Source organism: Brachyhypopomus gauderio, unplaced genomic scaffold, assembly GCF_052324685.1.
Source record: "Brachyhypopomus gauderio isolate BG-103 unplaced genomic scaffold, BGAUD_0.2 sc106, whole genome shotgun sequence".
In the NCBI taxonomy this organism is placed as follows: Eukaryota; Metazoa; Chordata; class Actinopteri; order Gymnotiformes; family Hypopomidae; genus Brachyhypopomus; species Brachyhypopomus gauderio.
In genome coordinates, this window is record NW_027506927.1 from 498,437 (window position 1) to 514,050 (window position 15,614).

Here is a 15,614-nt window from a genome sequence, read left to right on the forward strand (position 1 = left end):
TGTGTGTGTGTGTGTGTGTGTGTGTGAGTTAGTGAGCAAAGGAGTCTAAATGCACATGAGAAGGTGAAACGTGCCTGTGCGTGAGCGTGAGAGAGGTATTTCCTCAAAGTCTGAGAATATCTGGAACTTTGCCTGTGTGTGGATCTACCGTAACTGTAACTCTTCATACCGGGTGGATTAGCAGCCGGCAGTCATGCATGAGATACAGGAGCTGGGTGAGGCTGAGCAGAGTACAGGCTGTAGCGTTCCTGCAGCCACCGCACAGTGAGGACTGTGACAGGAAGCTAGAGGATGGAAGGGGTGATTAATGATGATTTTATTCCTAAACATCTTGAGACGCTTCATTATTAAGATAGTGCAACTCATTTTGCAATTGTAGACCAGGGGCTGCATTCAGAAAGCTTCTCAGAATTGGAGGGCTGATCTATGATCTGATTCTACACTTATTTACGATAACTTTAATGGCAGGAGCAGACCTGCTTCTCTGAAAAGACATTTATTGACTTCTCCCATTAAGTTTGTTTGTTTAAACCTTTAGGGCACTATATATAATGTAAGTGCCTGTTAAGTATTTACGTATTAGGTGAGAAAATAATAGACAAATTAATTCCCAGAGAAGTAAGGCATTAAGTCGGTTGATAACCATGTGTTACCTGAGTTAAGTGGAGGGGCCAAAACGATCCATATAAAAGTGCAAATGAGTCACATCTGAGAAACAAGTCACATCTGAAAAACGAGTCACGCCTGAGAAACGAGTCAAAGTGAACGAGACTGAATGATATCTGTCAGCACGGGACAGGCCCTTCTGTCTGGACTTTGACAAAAGCCAAAACAGAATGACAAGAAATTTGCTAAATTATGATAAATAAAAGATAAGATGGTAAAGATAAATTTCATTCATGCCACACTCAGCCCTGACTCAGCCCAGACTCAGCTCAGACTCAGCCCTGACTCAGCCCTGACTCAGCCCAGACTCAGCCCAGACTCAGCCCTGACTCAGCCCTGACTCAGCCCTGACTCAGCCCTGACTCAGCCCAGACTCAGCCCTGACTCAGCCTAGACTCAGCCCTGACTCAGCCCTGACTCAGCCCAGACTCAGCCCAGACTCAGCCCTGACTCAGCTCAGACTCAGCCCTGACTCAGCCCTGACTCAGCCCTGAATCAGCCCTGACTCAGCCCAGACTCAGCCCAGACTCAGCCCTGACTCAGCCCAGACTCAGCCCTGACTCACACGCCTTTCAAGTCCCTCACTAACTTTATTTAACTTTCGCTGCAGCCGTAAGGCTCTACAACCACCATTACTCCCAACAAAAACACAATGGGAATATTGAAGATTACTAATATATTGTAAATAATATATGATATTGTAAATAGCCTGTCCTGTTTTAGGGCTCAATATACTGGAACACCCTCTAAATTTCCAGGTGAACCTAAAACTGGTACAGCCATGTACAGTATATTATTATTATTTATTATTATTATTATTTATAATCTGTCTTTTTATCACCTGTGGCTGGCTGCTGTTACACCTAAATTTCCCACCTGTGGGACAATAAAGGCTGTTTCTATTCTAATCTTTACTCACCTGATTGCACTTTTACTCACGCATGCACATTTTTGCTCTCATGCATTTTCACTCACTCATGCACTATCACACTCTCGTGCACTTTCGCGCTCTCTCATGTGCCTTCACTTTCTTTCATGCACATTTCCACTGCTTCGTACCTTTTCACTCTCTATCTCGTGCCCTTTCACTTTCCCTCATGCACTTTCACTTGCTCATGCACATTTTGTCTCTATCTCATGCACTTTCGCTCTCTCTCTCAGTTTAACTCCCAGTCTTCCTCACACAGCTGCTGTCTTATGTGACTGAGGGGTCATATTCAGGCAACATCCCTGCTTGGCCCACAACACCCCGCCTCCCTCTCAGTGCATTATTAAACCAGCAAAATGTCCTTCCTGGGCATAAAATGCAAGTTCAATCTCCTCAGGTTTGTGCTCGCTAAGACACCATAACCTGGCCACCTGCCACGGGTGCATGGTCTCAGAAGGTTGATCATCACGGATTTTATCATAGGAAGGTCACATGGAACTTTACAGCTATCTTTCTCTGTCCATATTAAAGTTCAAGTCCTCAGCCCAAAAGACCTATTGAGTATCATCTCTAGTGGACAGTCTCTCCTGTTTGGCTTACAGTGTTTCTCAGACAATTAATCACATTGATCAGAACAGTAACTACATTCTTTAATCAGCCTACGGAGCCTGTAGAACACTAACACATCCTCCCCGTCTCCACATCACCCTCTACTTCAGTCAAAACAATACATATGTATTCACACAGCAGTTCAGCAGTAAACGCATACAAGCCGTGAAAGCACTCAAGAGCAATTCACAAAACACTGAGCACACGTCTCAGAGATGTGGAACAGAGTCTGTGGTCTGGTGTAAAGTGCCATGAATGTTTCTCACTACTGCACAATGCTAACGGACACCTACAGCCATGACTCACTACAATTATAGTTAAATCCTCAACACACACAAACACGGTCCAGAAATGTGTAATGTGAGCATGGGAAAACACATATTTGCTCTAAATACAAAAATTTAAATCGAGCATCACACTATTTAGTCCTGTAATACAGGGAAATTCTCAAACTAAATATCTAACAACCAAATATACTATAATAGGATTCAGCACAATACAAGACAAGGGTTACCATTTGCTGTGAGCTGTGTGATCTGCCCTGTCCCTGAGACTGGGCCACATGTATTCATTGCCATCACAAAGACAAATTTCTCTGGCAGTGCATTATGGGAAAAATCTCTGGGCTTACCTCACTCAGTCAAACCATCTAAAAGTGGCATTTGGTCATATGGACAGTGATTATATACGTTTCATCTCCAGGCAGAAAAGAATTCCCCCATTGGACTGAGGAATAGAGAATATAGTGGTAGAAATTCAATAGACATGCATGGGTGAGTCCTACACCAGTCCCTCGCTGCAGATGTCAGATGGATTGGAACGCAGCCCCATATAACTGCAGAGCATTGGCCATTGACCAGTAGTTGTATGTTGATTGGCTGGAGTTGGATTTGCAGGCCGTGGTTAATCCATGGCAAGCTGGGCCGGATTTCAAGAGGTGTTTTGGGATCAGTAATTGGCCTCTTCAGCCACTGTGTTGTAGTTTGCTGGTTCAGACATTTCCGTGTGATTTTTCCTTTAGCAAATGATCACCGTGTGTTTTGCACACGGTCCATTGGGAATAGTGGCTGATGTGCAAGCTGTGAGAGTTCACTGTTGTGCAAAGATATTTGTGGTTTCGCTTGTACGTACTCGCAATTGATGCCATGCACGGATAGCTTGATTAGCACGTTAGTGCCTGAGAAAAACTCCATGTTAATGATAATTAAATGTCATCTTTGCATACCTATATTGACGAAAGGATCTCCTCTTGTAGTGCTCTGATGTTTTCTTCATTTGCCACCTGTTGGAGCCTTTGCATAACTTTACTGATACTTAGAATCATCAGTAGTGAAAGAGAAAAACAGATTGATCTAGACTAGTGTTTTAAACCCTCCAAGCCCCCTGTAGTCCAGCTCTTAGTGCGCAATCAACCAGGTTTGCGTGGTCCTGATAGTTTGGTTGAGGAGTGTTGGATGCTGGCATAAAGCAAAGCTGTGCGCTGGATAAGGTTGCCGAAGACTAAGCTCAGGGGGACTCTGATCTAGAGCCCTGTCAACACCTCCTGATTACTATCAGACCTCTGCTGTTAAATCAATCAATAGCAGTCAACACTCTGAGTCAGAGGCAGCAGCTTTTATTAGCTTCTGCAGAAATGTCACCCTTTTTTGTACATTAAAGCTGGTGTATAGCAAAAACATTCCCTGCCTCTTCATTTTTGTCGGAGTTGTATTTTAAAGGTGCAAACAGCCGTTTGTTTTGGTGCGGCGTGAGAAGAGGGAGGAAGCGACCTCACGGAATGTGTCGTGTCGTGGCCTTCCAGGTTACCCCCGCTACTCCGTGGTTGGAGACCACAGCTCCGGGGACCACCACCTGAAAATCCAGAAGGTGGAGCTGATGGATGACGCCATCTTCGAGTGCCAGGCCATCCAAGCCGGCAAGCGGTCGCGGACTGCTCGTCTGACGGTGCTGGGTGAGTCCACGCCTCCGCTCTCACACCTTCTGTCTGCAGAGACCCAAAACCTCAGGCGGGGTTCCACATAATTACCTCTGAATTGTGAGCTGGCCCCCATGAACGCCTTACATGAACGACTTACCTCATCAGGTTTATTCCATCGTCCCCTTTACTGTAAACTACAGCAAAGGATGCTTGGATCATTTCTGTGGTGTGGCAATGTGTGTTACTCTGACAGTGTGTGTTGACTCTGAGCTGGAAGACTCGCCCAGTCGAACACGATGCAAAATACAGTGAGCGCTTGGATAAAATCTCTTCACTTCCGTCAAACAGGAGAGCTGACGCTGGTGTACAGAGCAGACCACACTGACAGAAAGTCGTGGCTTAGCTCACACAGCCCTGCAGACGTTTAGATATGTCTCGCCCTGTTTTCATTTCCAAATGCCTATAGAGAATATGAGTTTTACTGAAACACTTTAAATTAAGCCAAACAGAAGTTATAGGTTATATTCTGGGTAAAATTAGATCCAAAATTATACTCCGGTTATGAGGCCACTGGACAGAGAATAATATCCAATATGAAAAATAGATTTTTCACTGACCAGATTCCCCTGATGGTGCCATGAGTTCTCAGTTTTAATTTCCTGCTGCAAATCCTGCCATCTTTATTATTAAACCGGAGAGGTCATTGGATCTTAATTAAACTTTATTAGGTTATTATTCAGCGTTGCTTTTTCCACTCTATTGGGCAGCCGTCATGGTTATCAGTGTTCTGGCTCCAATCAGCCACCTGATGGGCTTATCTTCAGCTCAAAGAGACCACACACACACACACACACACACACGCACGCGCACAGGCCCACACATTCACACACGCACATGTGTGAGAGAGAGAAAGAGAGAGAGACAGTCACAGGGAGAGAGCGAGAGAGAGAGAGAGAGAGAGAGAGAGACAGTCATGGGGAGAGAGAGAGACAGAGAGAGAGAGACAATCCCCTCAATGTGATCCACCTTATTGATCTTCTTTAATGAAAAGTGAAACTAATGATGTATGGAGAGAGGAGGGTGGCGGGGGAGGGGGGAAGACAAATTGCGATCCCCGATTGCTCACTCCAGTGCTCCCTCCCGTAAATGGGCATGAATGAGTAATTAGAGACACGCCCCCCCTAGGCCCACAGGCCCCTCCTCCTCTCCTACTACCTTCACCCTGAACAAGCCTTGGAACCCCCCCACCCACACGCACACACACACACACACACACACACACACACATACACGCACACACACACACCCACACACACACACACAGTGAGACAGCACAGTGAGACTAATGAGTTGGCACGCAGTGATACACACACAGTTTCTTTTTTCCTCGTGCTCTCGTCCTTGCCCGTGATTAATTGGGTCCTGATAATGGTTTTCTTCTGGGGTTCCCTCAGGCTACGGCTACTTAGTCTAATAAACCACCATCAGTATAAACTGCGTCATGCACTAAGGGCCTCGTCCCAAAAGCCTAAATCCACTTGGCCTTCCTCCCTCATGAGTGAACTGAGTCACCTAGAGGCAAAGGAACCTAGTTTATTATTATTATTAGTGGTTGTTATTATTATTATTATTATTATTATTATTATTATTTTATTTATTTATTTTTTGCAGCAGTAGTAGAAGTGCTGGTAGTATTTCGCTATTCCAGCTCGACAGTGACTGCGTTAGCCACACATTGGCTTCACATAAGCTCTGATATTTCCACCGACAGCCCATGGCAGCCTGTGGCATCCGCGCGTGACCGTCTCTCATAACCCGCACACTAATATATGCAAACCCGGGATCACAGCCATCTCCGGGCTGTCTGTTACCGTGACGGCGGGCGGGCGGGGCTGCGGCGATGACAGGAGCCGGAGTGCTGGTGCGTCTCCTCACTGCCGCGTTGCACCTGACAGCCGGAGGGACGCCTCCTCTTGCCCTCGGGAGCTCCGACGTCGGTCACACACCAGCCGCAGATCCTAGCAGACGCCGCGGTCGGCTGTCTCCGAGGCTGGCGGCATGCGACGCTTGCTTCCATCTGCTGATCTGATATCAGATCGCGTGCCTCCGAGTTTGAGGGACGAACCAATAGTAGGCGTGGATTATAAAACCTGTAAAACTTTTTAATTTGCTCGCTGAGACATTATAGCCACACAGCTCTCTCCAACTTCTCACCATCTCAAACATTATTAAAACAGTGTTGTTCTGAATGATTCAGTTGGAGACCCGACGAGAAAGTAAAAATCCAATTTTAAATCCTGAGCTTTGTAAAAAGAATAATAATAATATGATGAATAGAGAGTTTTGATATTACTTTTGTGACCCATGGTGGACGGTTGATGAGAACTCACTCTGAGTTCAGTCTGTGCCCCTTCATCGCCCTCTCGGTCTGCGGCGATGCGGCTATGTTAAAGCAGGGCGACCTCTGAACCCCGAGCTGCGCAGAGCCAAGGATCGCCCGCACCTCCAGAAGCTCCTGTGCTTGGCTGCGTTTGCGATGAAGGCGGCCGTGCCCCCTCCGGACGTGCCCCCTCCGGCCGTGCCCCCTCCGGCCGTGCCCCCTCCGGCCGTGCCCCCGAGGCTAATTACGCTTCCTCCAGCTCGGCCTTGGCAGCACGACTGCCAGCCTCACCGCGGTGGGACCGACGGCAGGCCGAGCGCAGGTGACCGGTGCCAAACGCTGCAGAAACTAGCTCTGTTCCCGTGGTTTCATCTTCCAGCACACCGGCAGTGATTGGGTCTCGCCGGGGGGGACGGGCGTGAGGCGTGAGAAGCATTTCTGCAGGCTAAGGCTGTGAAGATTAAACCTCTATTGATTTCAGCGAGCTGACATTTGTAAAGCTCTTAACAATTTGTCCCCGCGCTACTCACACGATGAACCATTTTCACTCGTTTAATTTGTTTTTGCATTTTAACCCCTCCCCCATCAGTTTCACTCATTTGGAACGCCTTATTAATCTGCCGCCGCCCCTTCGCTCTGATTGGTGACTCTGATGCACTCAGAGATGAAAGACAACATAAAAGTCATGCAGACTAATGCCATGAGTTGTAATATGTTCCCAAGCATTCCCAAGCAATTTAACTTCCGAAATTGCCCATTAGGAAATATTTGCCTTGTTAGAGATTAACTCCAAACAAAACACAAACGTTAAACCCACCCTCCAGTTTTCATTTGCTGCTGAGAAATTATTAATTAGAGTGGTGTAAGTGTGAGAATGTCGATTGTCCTTGCGGGTAGGATAGTCAGTGGGAAAAGCAGCATCCTCGCGTTACCCATCCCTCCGGACTCTTCCGCTGTCAATTGATAAACGGTCTCAAGGCATGAAGATAATTAACTTTTAATTGCAAAGTTTGAGAGAGAGAGCACACCAAGTGATGGTCCTGTTTATGATCAGATGCCGAGTCTGAGGTTTATTAGGGAGAACAAAGAGTTGTAATCAAGCAAGAGTGTTTGGCCAAAAAATGTACAAGGACTGTTTTTGTGGAAGTTTGCTTGGCCTGAGATGTCTACAATGTCAGTAAATATTCTGAGCTTATTTTGCTTGACATGGTGAACAACTTCAGGAAGCCATAATGTAGCACTGTCATTCATTTCCAAAACAAATGTTGTGCATTTGAATAGAATCAGTGAAGCTTGTTCTATACTCATTTTTTAATGGTATTCTCTGTCACATCTCTCTTTCTTCAATCTCTTTATCTCTCTCTCTTTCCCTCTTTCTATACCTCTCTCACTTCATTGGTCCCCTCACTGGGTCTTTGTCTTTTTCTGTCTTCATAAGTACATTGCACCCTGAAAACTGTCTGCTTGACAATAAACTGCAGTGTCTGCGGTGCCCTTTGATCATGTGATTTATATACAACTCTTTATGACGCATGTCTCTTCCAATTGAGCATTTGAGCATCTCGCCGCTGAAATCACATGGGAAAGCAGCGAGTGAATGAGTTAGGCCTCATCCCGTGTCCTGCGCTCGTGCCAGGGCTGTCAATCCGCCTCTGCCAGATGTTGCCTCAATGGACAGTTCGTTTCACTGGGAGTTCCTCGCTGTCACACTTTCAGGGGTGTGACCTCAGCTGCTCCTGCCTACACCCAACTGAATTCCGATTGGCAGATGCTGTTGCCGTGCAGGTGTTCCGCCGCTTATGGTTTTCAGATCAGCCTAATGAGGTGACACCACTAGCAGTTCAGAACAACGTGCTCATTGTCATAGTATCATCTTATTTCTGTTCAGTGGAGAGTAGCGTTTTCAGGTGCACGCGCCTTGCAGACCAGCCAATCACAAGGGATACATTATCTTCTTCATCCAATAAAGCATTTTTGTAGTGCAAAGCTCCCTCCCCTTTCCTAGCAACTGTCCAATCGTACGAGCTCACCGAAGCCCACATGTCCCGTCTTTCCCGGACACATACCTGACAGTGTCCTTGCCTTTCTGTGACAGTTCAGGTTTTATTCATGAGGCAGATAAATGAATCGTTTCCTGTTCAATTACTTTTGATTTCCCCAGTTCAGCTTCCAATCTCATGTTCTTTATGTCAAATCAGTGCAAATGTGCCAGACAATCTGGTGGGCATCTCTCATGAACTGAGCTGAAATAAACCTCGTTTAATCAGTCATCAGAGACACAGAGAGAGAGAGAGAGAGAGAGAGAGAGAGAGAGAGAGAGAGAAATGGCAAAAAAAGTGTGTGAAAAATTGTGAAAAAGAAAAAATAGCTATAGAGTGAAAGTGGGGGTAGAAGATAGTTGAAGAGAGAGAATAGAAGTGAGAGAGTGAGAGAGAGAGAGTAGAAGAGAGAGGGTAGAAGAGAGAGCCTGTGCCTGCACTGCACAGGTGCATTTGTGACAGTCCTCCAAGACTTGGATTGGGCCCAGTGGGCCACATACGTCTCCTGTCTCCTTCTCCGCCATATTTATTTTCCTTTCATTCACTTTTTCTCTCCCCATCCATCCATCACGGGCCAGAGTGCCTCTGCTTCCGGACGCATCCTCCTCCTCCTCCACACCCTTCCCCACCTCTCCATGGCTCCACGCCACTGCCCAGCCATGCCCACTTCCACACAGCCTCCTTTGGGATTAGAGACCATGTCACTGCCCGGTTCCACAGTCTCACCGCTGATGTCAATATCTTACGTCTGGCAGTCAATCTTGGACAGGCAAATAAAGTGGGTAGACTTCAACTGCAATTACTGTGGAATCCCAATGTAGAACTCTCTCTCGCTGTCTCTCTCTTTCTCTCTCTGTCTCTCTCTCTCTCTCTCTCTATCTCTCTCTCTCTCTCTCTCTCTCTCTCTCTCTCTCTCGGTATTAACATCTCATTCCTGCAAGTGATTGAGAATTCTTTATGCTTTAAGCTCATTTAAAAAGGCCCAGTTGATTGGTCTAATGTTTTTTCTCACTTTGTTTAATTACAAATCCATTTGCCTTCCTAATAATTTATGGTTTTATTTAATTGTCTTCTAAAGTGAATGGTGTGCAGTCTCTTTCCAAAACTTGGCATTCTATCCTTCATTGTTTCTTCCTTTCTTTCCAAGCCACCGAGGCATGGCTGTTCCCCTGTCAAAATGAAGCCCTTCACAACCCTTCCTCACCTCGCATTAATATAGCTGCTCCACCATTGCTGTATTTTGCCGTTTTGAAGAAGCTCAGCTGTGTCTTCTCCTACAGACGGAATAACCCCTGGAGTCCGGGGCAGGATTTCCTGAGGTCTCCAGTTCTCTCCTGAGAAACATGGCTAGACCATAGATGTTGAGTCACGCAATCTAATAAGCACTTAACTAATAAATGTCTAATAAAGTATTTACAAGATCAGACAGGTCTTATCTGTCAAATCTGTCTCATACACTTCTGTTCAAATGTCTCTGATGTCACCACTGCTGCTGGAAAGGACATCCACTGTGTCCCACTTGCAGACAAGAGAGGGAGAGAGAGAGAGGGAGCGATAGAGAGAGAGAGAGAGAGAGAGAGAGAAACTGATCGAAAGAGAGAGAGCAGTCTCCCTTCAGAAAGCAGTGTAGAGGGACAGGAAGGTAATTTCCAGTCGGTAATTAAGCAGGGCTGATCAATCGGTGCTGTGGACCAGCTCATGAGAAATCTATCGAGTAGCCACACTAAAGTGCTAATTTGGAGCCATTAGGGGCCGCCGAGTTTGCAAACAGGGCCATAATGATGATGGCTAGCACAGCTAAGGGCCTGGCCTCTGTGTGCCTGGCAGGCAGGGGGAGCAGCTGCAAGCCTGCGAGGCCAGAGCCAGTCACACAGAACGGCCGTCCGGTCTGTCAGCCGGTACCAGAGGAGGTCACGTGCACACGGTGGCAGGGAGCGTGTTCCCACCATCACACACAACCCAACATTGGTCTGTCACACACTTTAGAGAGCGGCGCAACGCTGCAGTCTTGACAGAAATATTAAAAAAAAACCTTCGCATCGCACCAAAGGAGGGGAGGAAAAGGAGGAAGACTCCTGTTCCCTCTAAACGTTCCAATCCAGGAGCTTTTGCTTTATCCCTCGCTGAGTTGTTCTCCCCGTTAGCAGTTATGAAAACCCAGTACAAAAACCTCAAAGTTAAATTAAGTGTGAAGTTCACTGTTGAATTAGAGTTACTCCAATAGAGTTCAGTTGAATTCTGTTTCTCCTTTTTCACCAGCTAATTGAATTTAGATGTAACATACTAAATTGCCCTGCCTGGAACCTGCACTTGTTAAAAGTCCCGGTGTAAGCGGATTCTTCAGAGAAAAGCCCTCCTGAATGCTCTAGCCTTAAGGTCCAGTGAAATGAGTAGGGCTGGAGTCTGATTCCATCCACCAGTCTAGAATCCCTCCTGAAATTCAATAAACCAGTCCTGAAACCCTCCTGAAATTCATTCCAGCAGTCCAGAAGCACTCCTGAAATGTACGGCCACTGCACAAAATGAAGAATTTTTATCCAACTGCAACTTTCATAGAAAAACACAAGCTAACCTGTTTGGCACCGGTGTGTACTGAACCCTGTACTGAACCCTGTACTGAACCCTTTACCTAACCCTGTAGTCTTCTGCTTGCCGTGCAAACATTTGTCATGTGATGTGTGTGATGTGATGTGTCTTTTGTCTCTTTAAAGTATGTGTTTCCAGATGATTTGACACACAGTGATATTATTCACTTCAAATAGTATGTGATATTTGTTTTAAAGTTCAGCATTTATATGTAAGCATTTATTATCAAATGTTTGTCATTTAAATATTTAAGCACTTAGTGCTACTTAAATTTTTGTTGCTATTATAAACCTTATTGAGGAGGACTCTGTATGCTTCATACTGCCATAGGTACTTATGGAAGATCGAGGTACTTTTATTTTTATACATACAACACTTAGATATTAAAATCCATGTGATGCATATGTTTTTTTTCATTCTAATTAATTCTGTCATTCATCTGTTCCTTTTCATGTATGAATTCAAGGTAAACATATCTAAATATTCAAATTCCCTTCATAATCTTACATAGAGTAGTTTTAAATTAGAAATTTCAATAAGGTGTATTTTTTCCCCACCTGACATCTGTGAAAACATTTCATGGCAGCCAATTAGTGTTTTAACAGGCACTGGATAAACTCAAGCAAGTGAATCAAGTATCGTTTTTTAGTGTAACTAAAACAGATCTGCTTTTTGATTCAGTCTGTACCCCCTCGTCATCCTCACATCTTCCTGAATGATGAGGAAGAGGATGTGACAAGGATGCTTCAGCGCAAGGAACTAAAGTAAACTCACCGCTAGAAATGAAGGCAGCCTGTCCCGCTTGAATAGGACTGAAGACGCCTACATCTCACAGCAATAAGATAGATAGATAGATAGATAGATAGATAGATAGATAGATAGATAGATAGATAGATAGATAGATAGATAGATAGAACGAAAGAAAGAAAGAAAGAAAGAAAGAAAGAAAGAAAGAAAGAAAATCCTTCCAGTCTCGATATTCTTGGGAGTTGAATGTATTTTCTTTTTTTGCAGTCCACAGCTGGACCCAGGCCTTAACATGAAACCCTCACACTGTCACAGCATGTCACCGCCACTGAAGCCCACATAGTTTAATTACAGTGAGGGAGACAGAGAGAGAGAGAGAGAGAGAGAGAGAGAGAGAGAGAGAGAGAGAGATGGAAGGCAAAGGGGATGAAGAGAGACAGAGAAGCTAACAGGGAGAGACAGGTACAGAGGGACAGACAGAAAGTGTGAGAGAGACAGAGTGTGAGAGAGACAGACAGAGAGTCTGACAGAGACAGAGTGTGTGTATGTGTGAGTGTGTGTATGGCAGTACAAGGGAGAGATGGAAAGAGAGAAAGAGGAGGGGAGAGAGAGAGGGAGTGTGTGAGAGGTGGAGGGAGATGGAGGGAGGGTGTGGGTGGTTGTGAATACATTGCTATGTATGGGCTGCATTTCTCTCCTCACAACCTGAAATAAAACGAGTGGGCAACTGCTAAGATGAAGCAACTCCAGGCGTATGAATCTGCATGTAGAAATCAAACAGCCATGCACAGCAGCTCTGAGTACAACCCTTGTGCAAGACTGTGTGATGAATGCGCAGCAAAGGCATAGAAACAGTATTTAAATATCATCATACCATATATTGCAGTAATTTCCTTTGTTATGAATATTTTTATGCAAATATATAAGAAGCCATTGATATACTTGTAGGCAAGGACTTTCTATTAATTGTTTTGGGCAGCGTTATCATGTAGCATCCATATATATCATTGTGTCAATGTCACCTCCCCTGTATGGGTTCCAGCTCCTGTGCTATGGCCATCGCCCCTTCTGTAAGTTCATAAGAGTGCACTGACCATGCTGCTCAGGCAGGCAGTTACTACCTCATATCTGGTTGCTTATCTTAGTTGTCTCCCCCACCTCCCCTCAATAATGAGCTCATGAATCAATATATCAGTTTAGGTAAAGCAGAAAAGAACCAGTGCACGCGCCTGTGTTCGTATGCCTGCGAGTGTGTGTGTGTGTGTGGGTGTGTGTGTATGTGTGTGTGTGTGTGTGTGTGTGTATGTGTCTGTGTATGTGTGTGTGTGTGAGTGTGTGTGTGTGTGTGTGTGTGTGTGTGTGTGTGAGTGTGTGTGTGTGTGTGTGTGTACGTCTGTGTGGTTGCACTCGTGAGTCTGTGGGTGAGAGTGTAATCAGTGCCATTCATAAACCTGTAGTCTGTAGATCTTAACTGCTCACACACACACACACTCTTCCTCTCTCCTGCCATCTCCTCGATTGGCTTTCCGCCCCGTCAAACCACTTTCACATCAATCCTCCCTCCGGTGCTATTACACATGTTCACACACACGCACACACATACACGTGTATATGCACACGCACAGTCTTACACTGATGCATGTCTTTCCATTCTGAGACTCAGTAATGACCCCATGTAGAAATCACACCTGCGCTCATTAAACAGAGATAAAGTTAAAACACTCCCAGCCTTCAACATGATGTCGTTCCCCTGTATTTTCTCGCAGGGCCATGACTTGTTTTTCTGGTAAGAGTATTTCCCCCTTTGGCTGTTTGCTTGATATGAAGTAATATGAATCAGAATGGAAGTGTTTCTAGAGATAGAGAAATCGTGCGCGGTTTTACAAGTTTATTGCTTCCCAACTGAGACTACATGATTAAAATGCATGTTTTTTGCTGTTCTACCCAGCTGTCCCTGTGGCAGCACCACACACACACACACACACACACACACACACACACACACACACACCACCAAGACCCTGGCAGTAGTTCCTGCTCTGGCCGTTAGCAGCTCTCCTGGTGTTCTTGCTCTGAAGTTCTTGGTTTTCCCCGTGCTGTAGTTCCCCCGGAGGACCCGGTCATCGACGGAGGGCCCGTGGTGAGTCTGCGAGCTGGCGACCCGCTCAACCTCACCTGCCACGCCGATAACGCCAAGCCCGCTGCCTCCATCGTCTGGCTGCGCAACGAGGAGGTGCTGAACGGGGCCATGTACTCAAAGGTAGGAGCAAACGTCGCCCGGTGCAGTATGGGAGAGACGCTGGAGGCCCGACACACACACAGTTAATGCACCGTGGAACGCTGTAGAACTTGCACTCAGTGAGCAGACCTGAATGAGGTGGTGTCATCTTTAATGGAATTTCCACCAGCACACGTGTCTTGTGTTTGTGTTTGTTACAGTGTTCTTTGCCTTTTTCCCAGTCCTGCAACTCCTGGTAACCTGACTGTGGTGTATGTCTGTTTTTGGCTGTATTAACCCTGAATCTGTGTTAAATGGTAGTGCAGGCTATAACTCTGATTGGCTGTGTTAACTGGTAGTGCGGTATCTGAATGTGATTGGACACCCCATCTATACTCCTGCAATTTAGCCCTCAGCTCCATATGATTGGAATGAAAGTCCCAGGAAAACCAGCTCTCTGTGGCAAATGTTTGTCTTGTTCATGCTGTTAAAAGTGTCAGCACCAACCAACAGATGGAGGGATGGAGGGATGCAGAGATGCCACTGTCTCTCTCTTTTCCCCTCAGAATCCAGCTGCACTATGTGGGGATTATGCCTATAACGAGCTCCGCCAACCCAAAACCAGCTGTGTCCCGCATCCAGACCATGTCCTATGTCCGAACTGTGTCTGAACTGTGTCCCACATCCAAACTGTGTCCAGCGCCCAGACTGTGTCCCACATCCAAACCGTGTCCCGCGTCCAAACCGTGTCCCGCGTCCAGACTGTTTCCCACAGGAATGTGTGATCATGCTTGTGTGCATGTATGTGTGCTGTGCTGTGCGCCTAATGCTTTGCAGCACTGTCTCAGGTCATGTGACCTACGGGACCCCCCCCACTTCACCCTGAAACAAGTCTCACGTCTCAAGTCTCAGCTGCAGCTCAGATCCGTACAATCACGACGTCCTCGCGGACATGCGGAGCGCTCATCCCATAATTCTTTCTTCTTCTTCTTCTTTTTTTTTTTTTTTTTACAAAAACATGATAAATTAAACTGATCAGACCAACAGGGCTCCAATGCTCACCCAGCTGCATCTGTTAACGACAGCGCCGCTAATCACACGCAGTCGGCTTGCTTCCCACGCCTGGCCTGGCGGGCGGGGCATGTGGCAGGCAGTGCGGTGACGGATGGGATCCACCCGGCCTCCTCATATCTCCATTCACAGCATTAAAAAGCCCTGCGCTCAATTAAGACACTATCGCTTAGTCTGAATAATGGAGGCTTTCGCGAAGGATAATTGAGCCACTCCTGCTCCTCCACACCCCCCCCCCCCCCCCCCCCCCCCACATCCCCAGCATCATCGTACACATAATCAGGACAAATGAAGGGTGGAGCGTGAGCACGAGTTGCTATCTGGGGGGGGTTGGGTCCGGGTACAGCCTTGGCCACGCCCATGCTTTCAGGCTTGACTTAAACGGTCAATTATCCCTGTCTCCCCCCTCATTAGAGCACGTCTGTGAGCACCAGCGAGCTCGGGGTCTCCTG

General features: G+C 46.3%; 1 protein-coding gene across 2 annotated transcripts in view; it reads left to right on the top strand.

Annotated features, from left to right (window-relative positions):
* kirrel3b (kirre like nephrin family adhesion molecule 3b) overlaps window positions 1-15,614 on the top strand; it is a 145,432-nt gene that overhangs the window by 92,436 nt on the left and 37,382 nt on the right. For both annotated transcript variants that reach the window (XM_076993219.1, XM_076993220.1), the window contains exons 3-4: window positions 4,005-4,154; window positions 13,976-14,133. In XM_076993219.1, coding sequence (XP_076849334.1) covers window positions 4,005-4,154; window positions 13,976-14,133 — 308 coding nt within the window. The remainder of the gene's footprint in view (window positions 1-4,004; window positions 4,155-13,975; window positions 14,134-15,614) is intronic.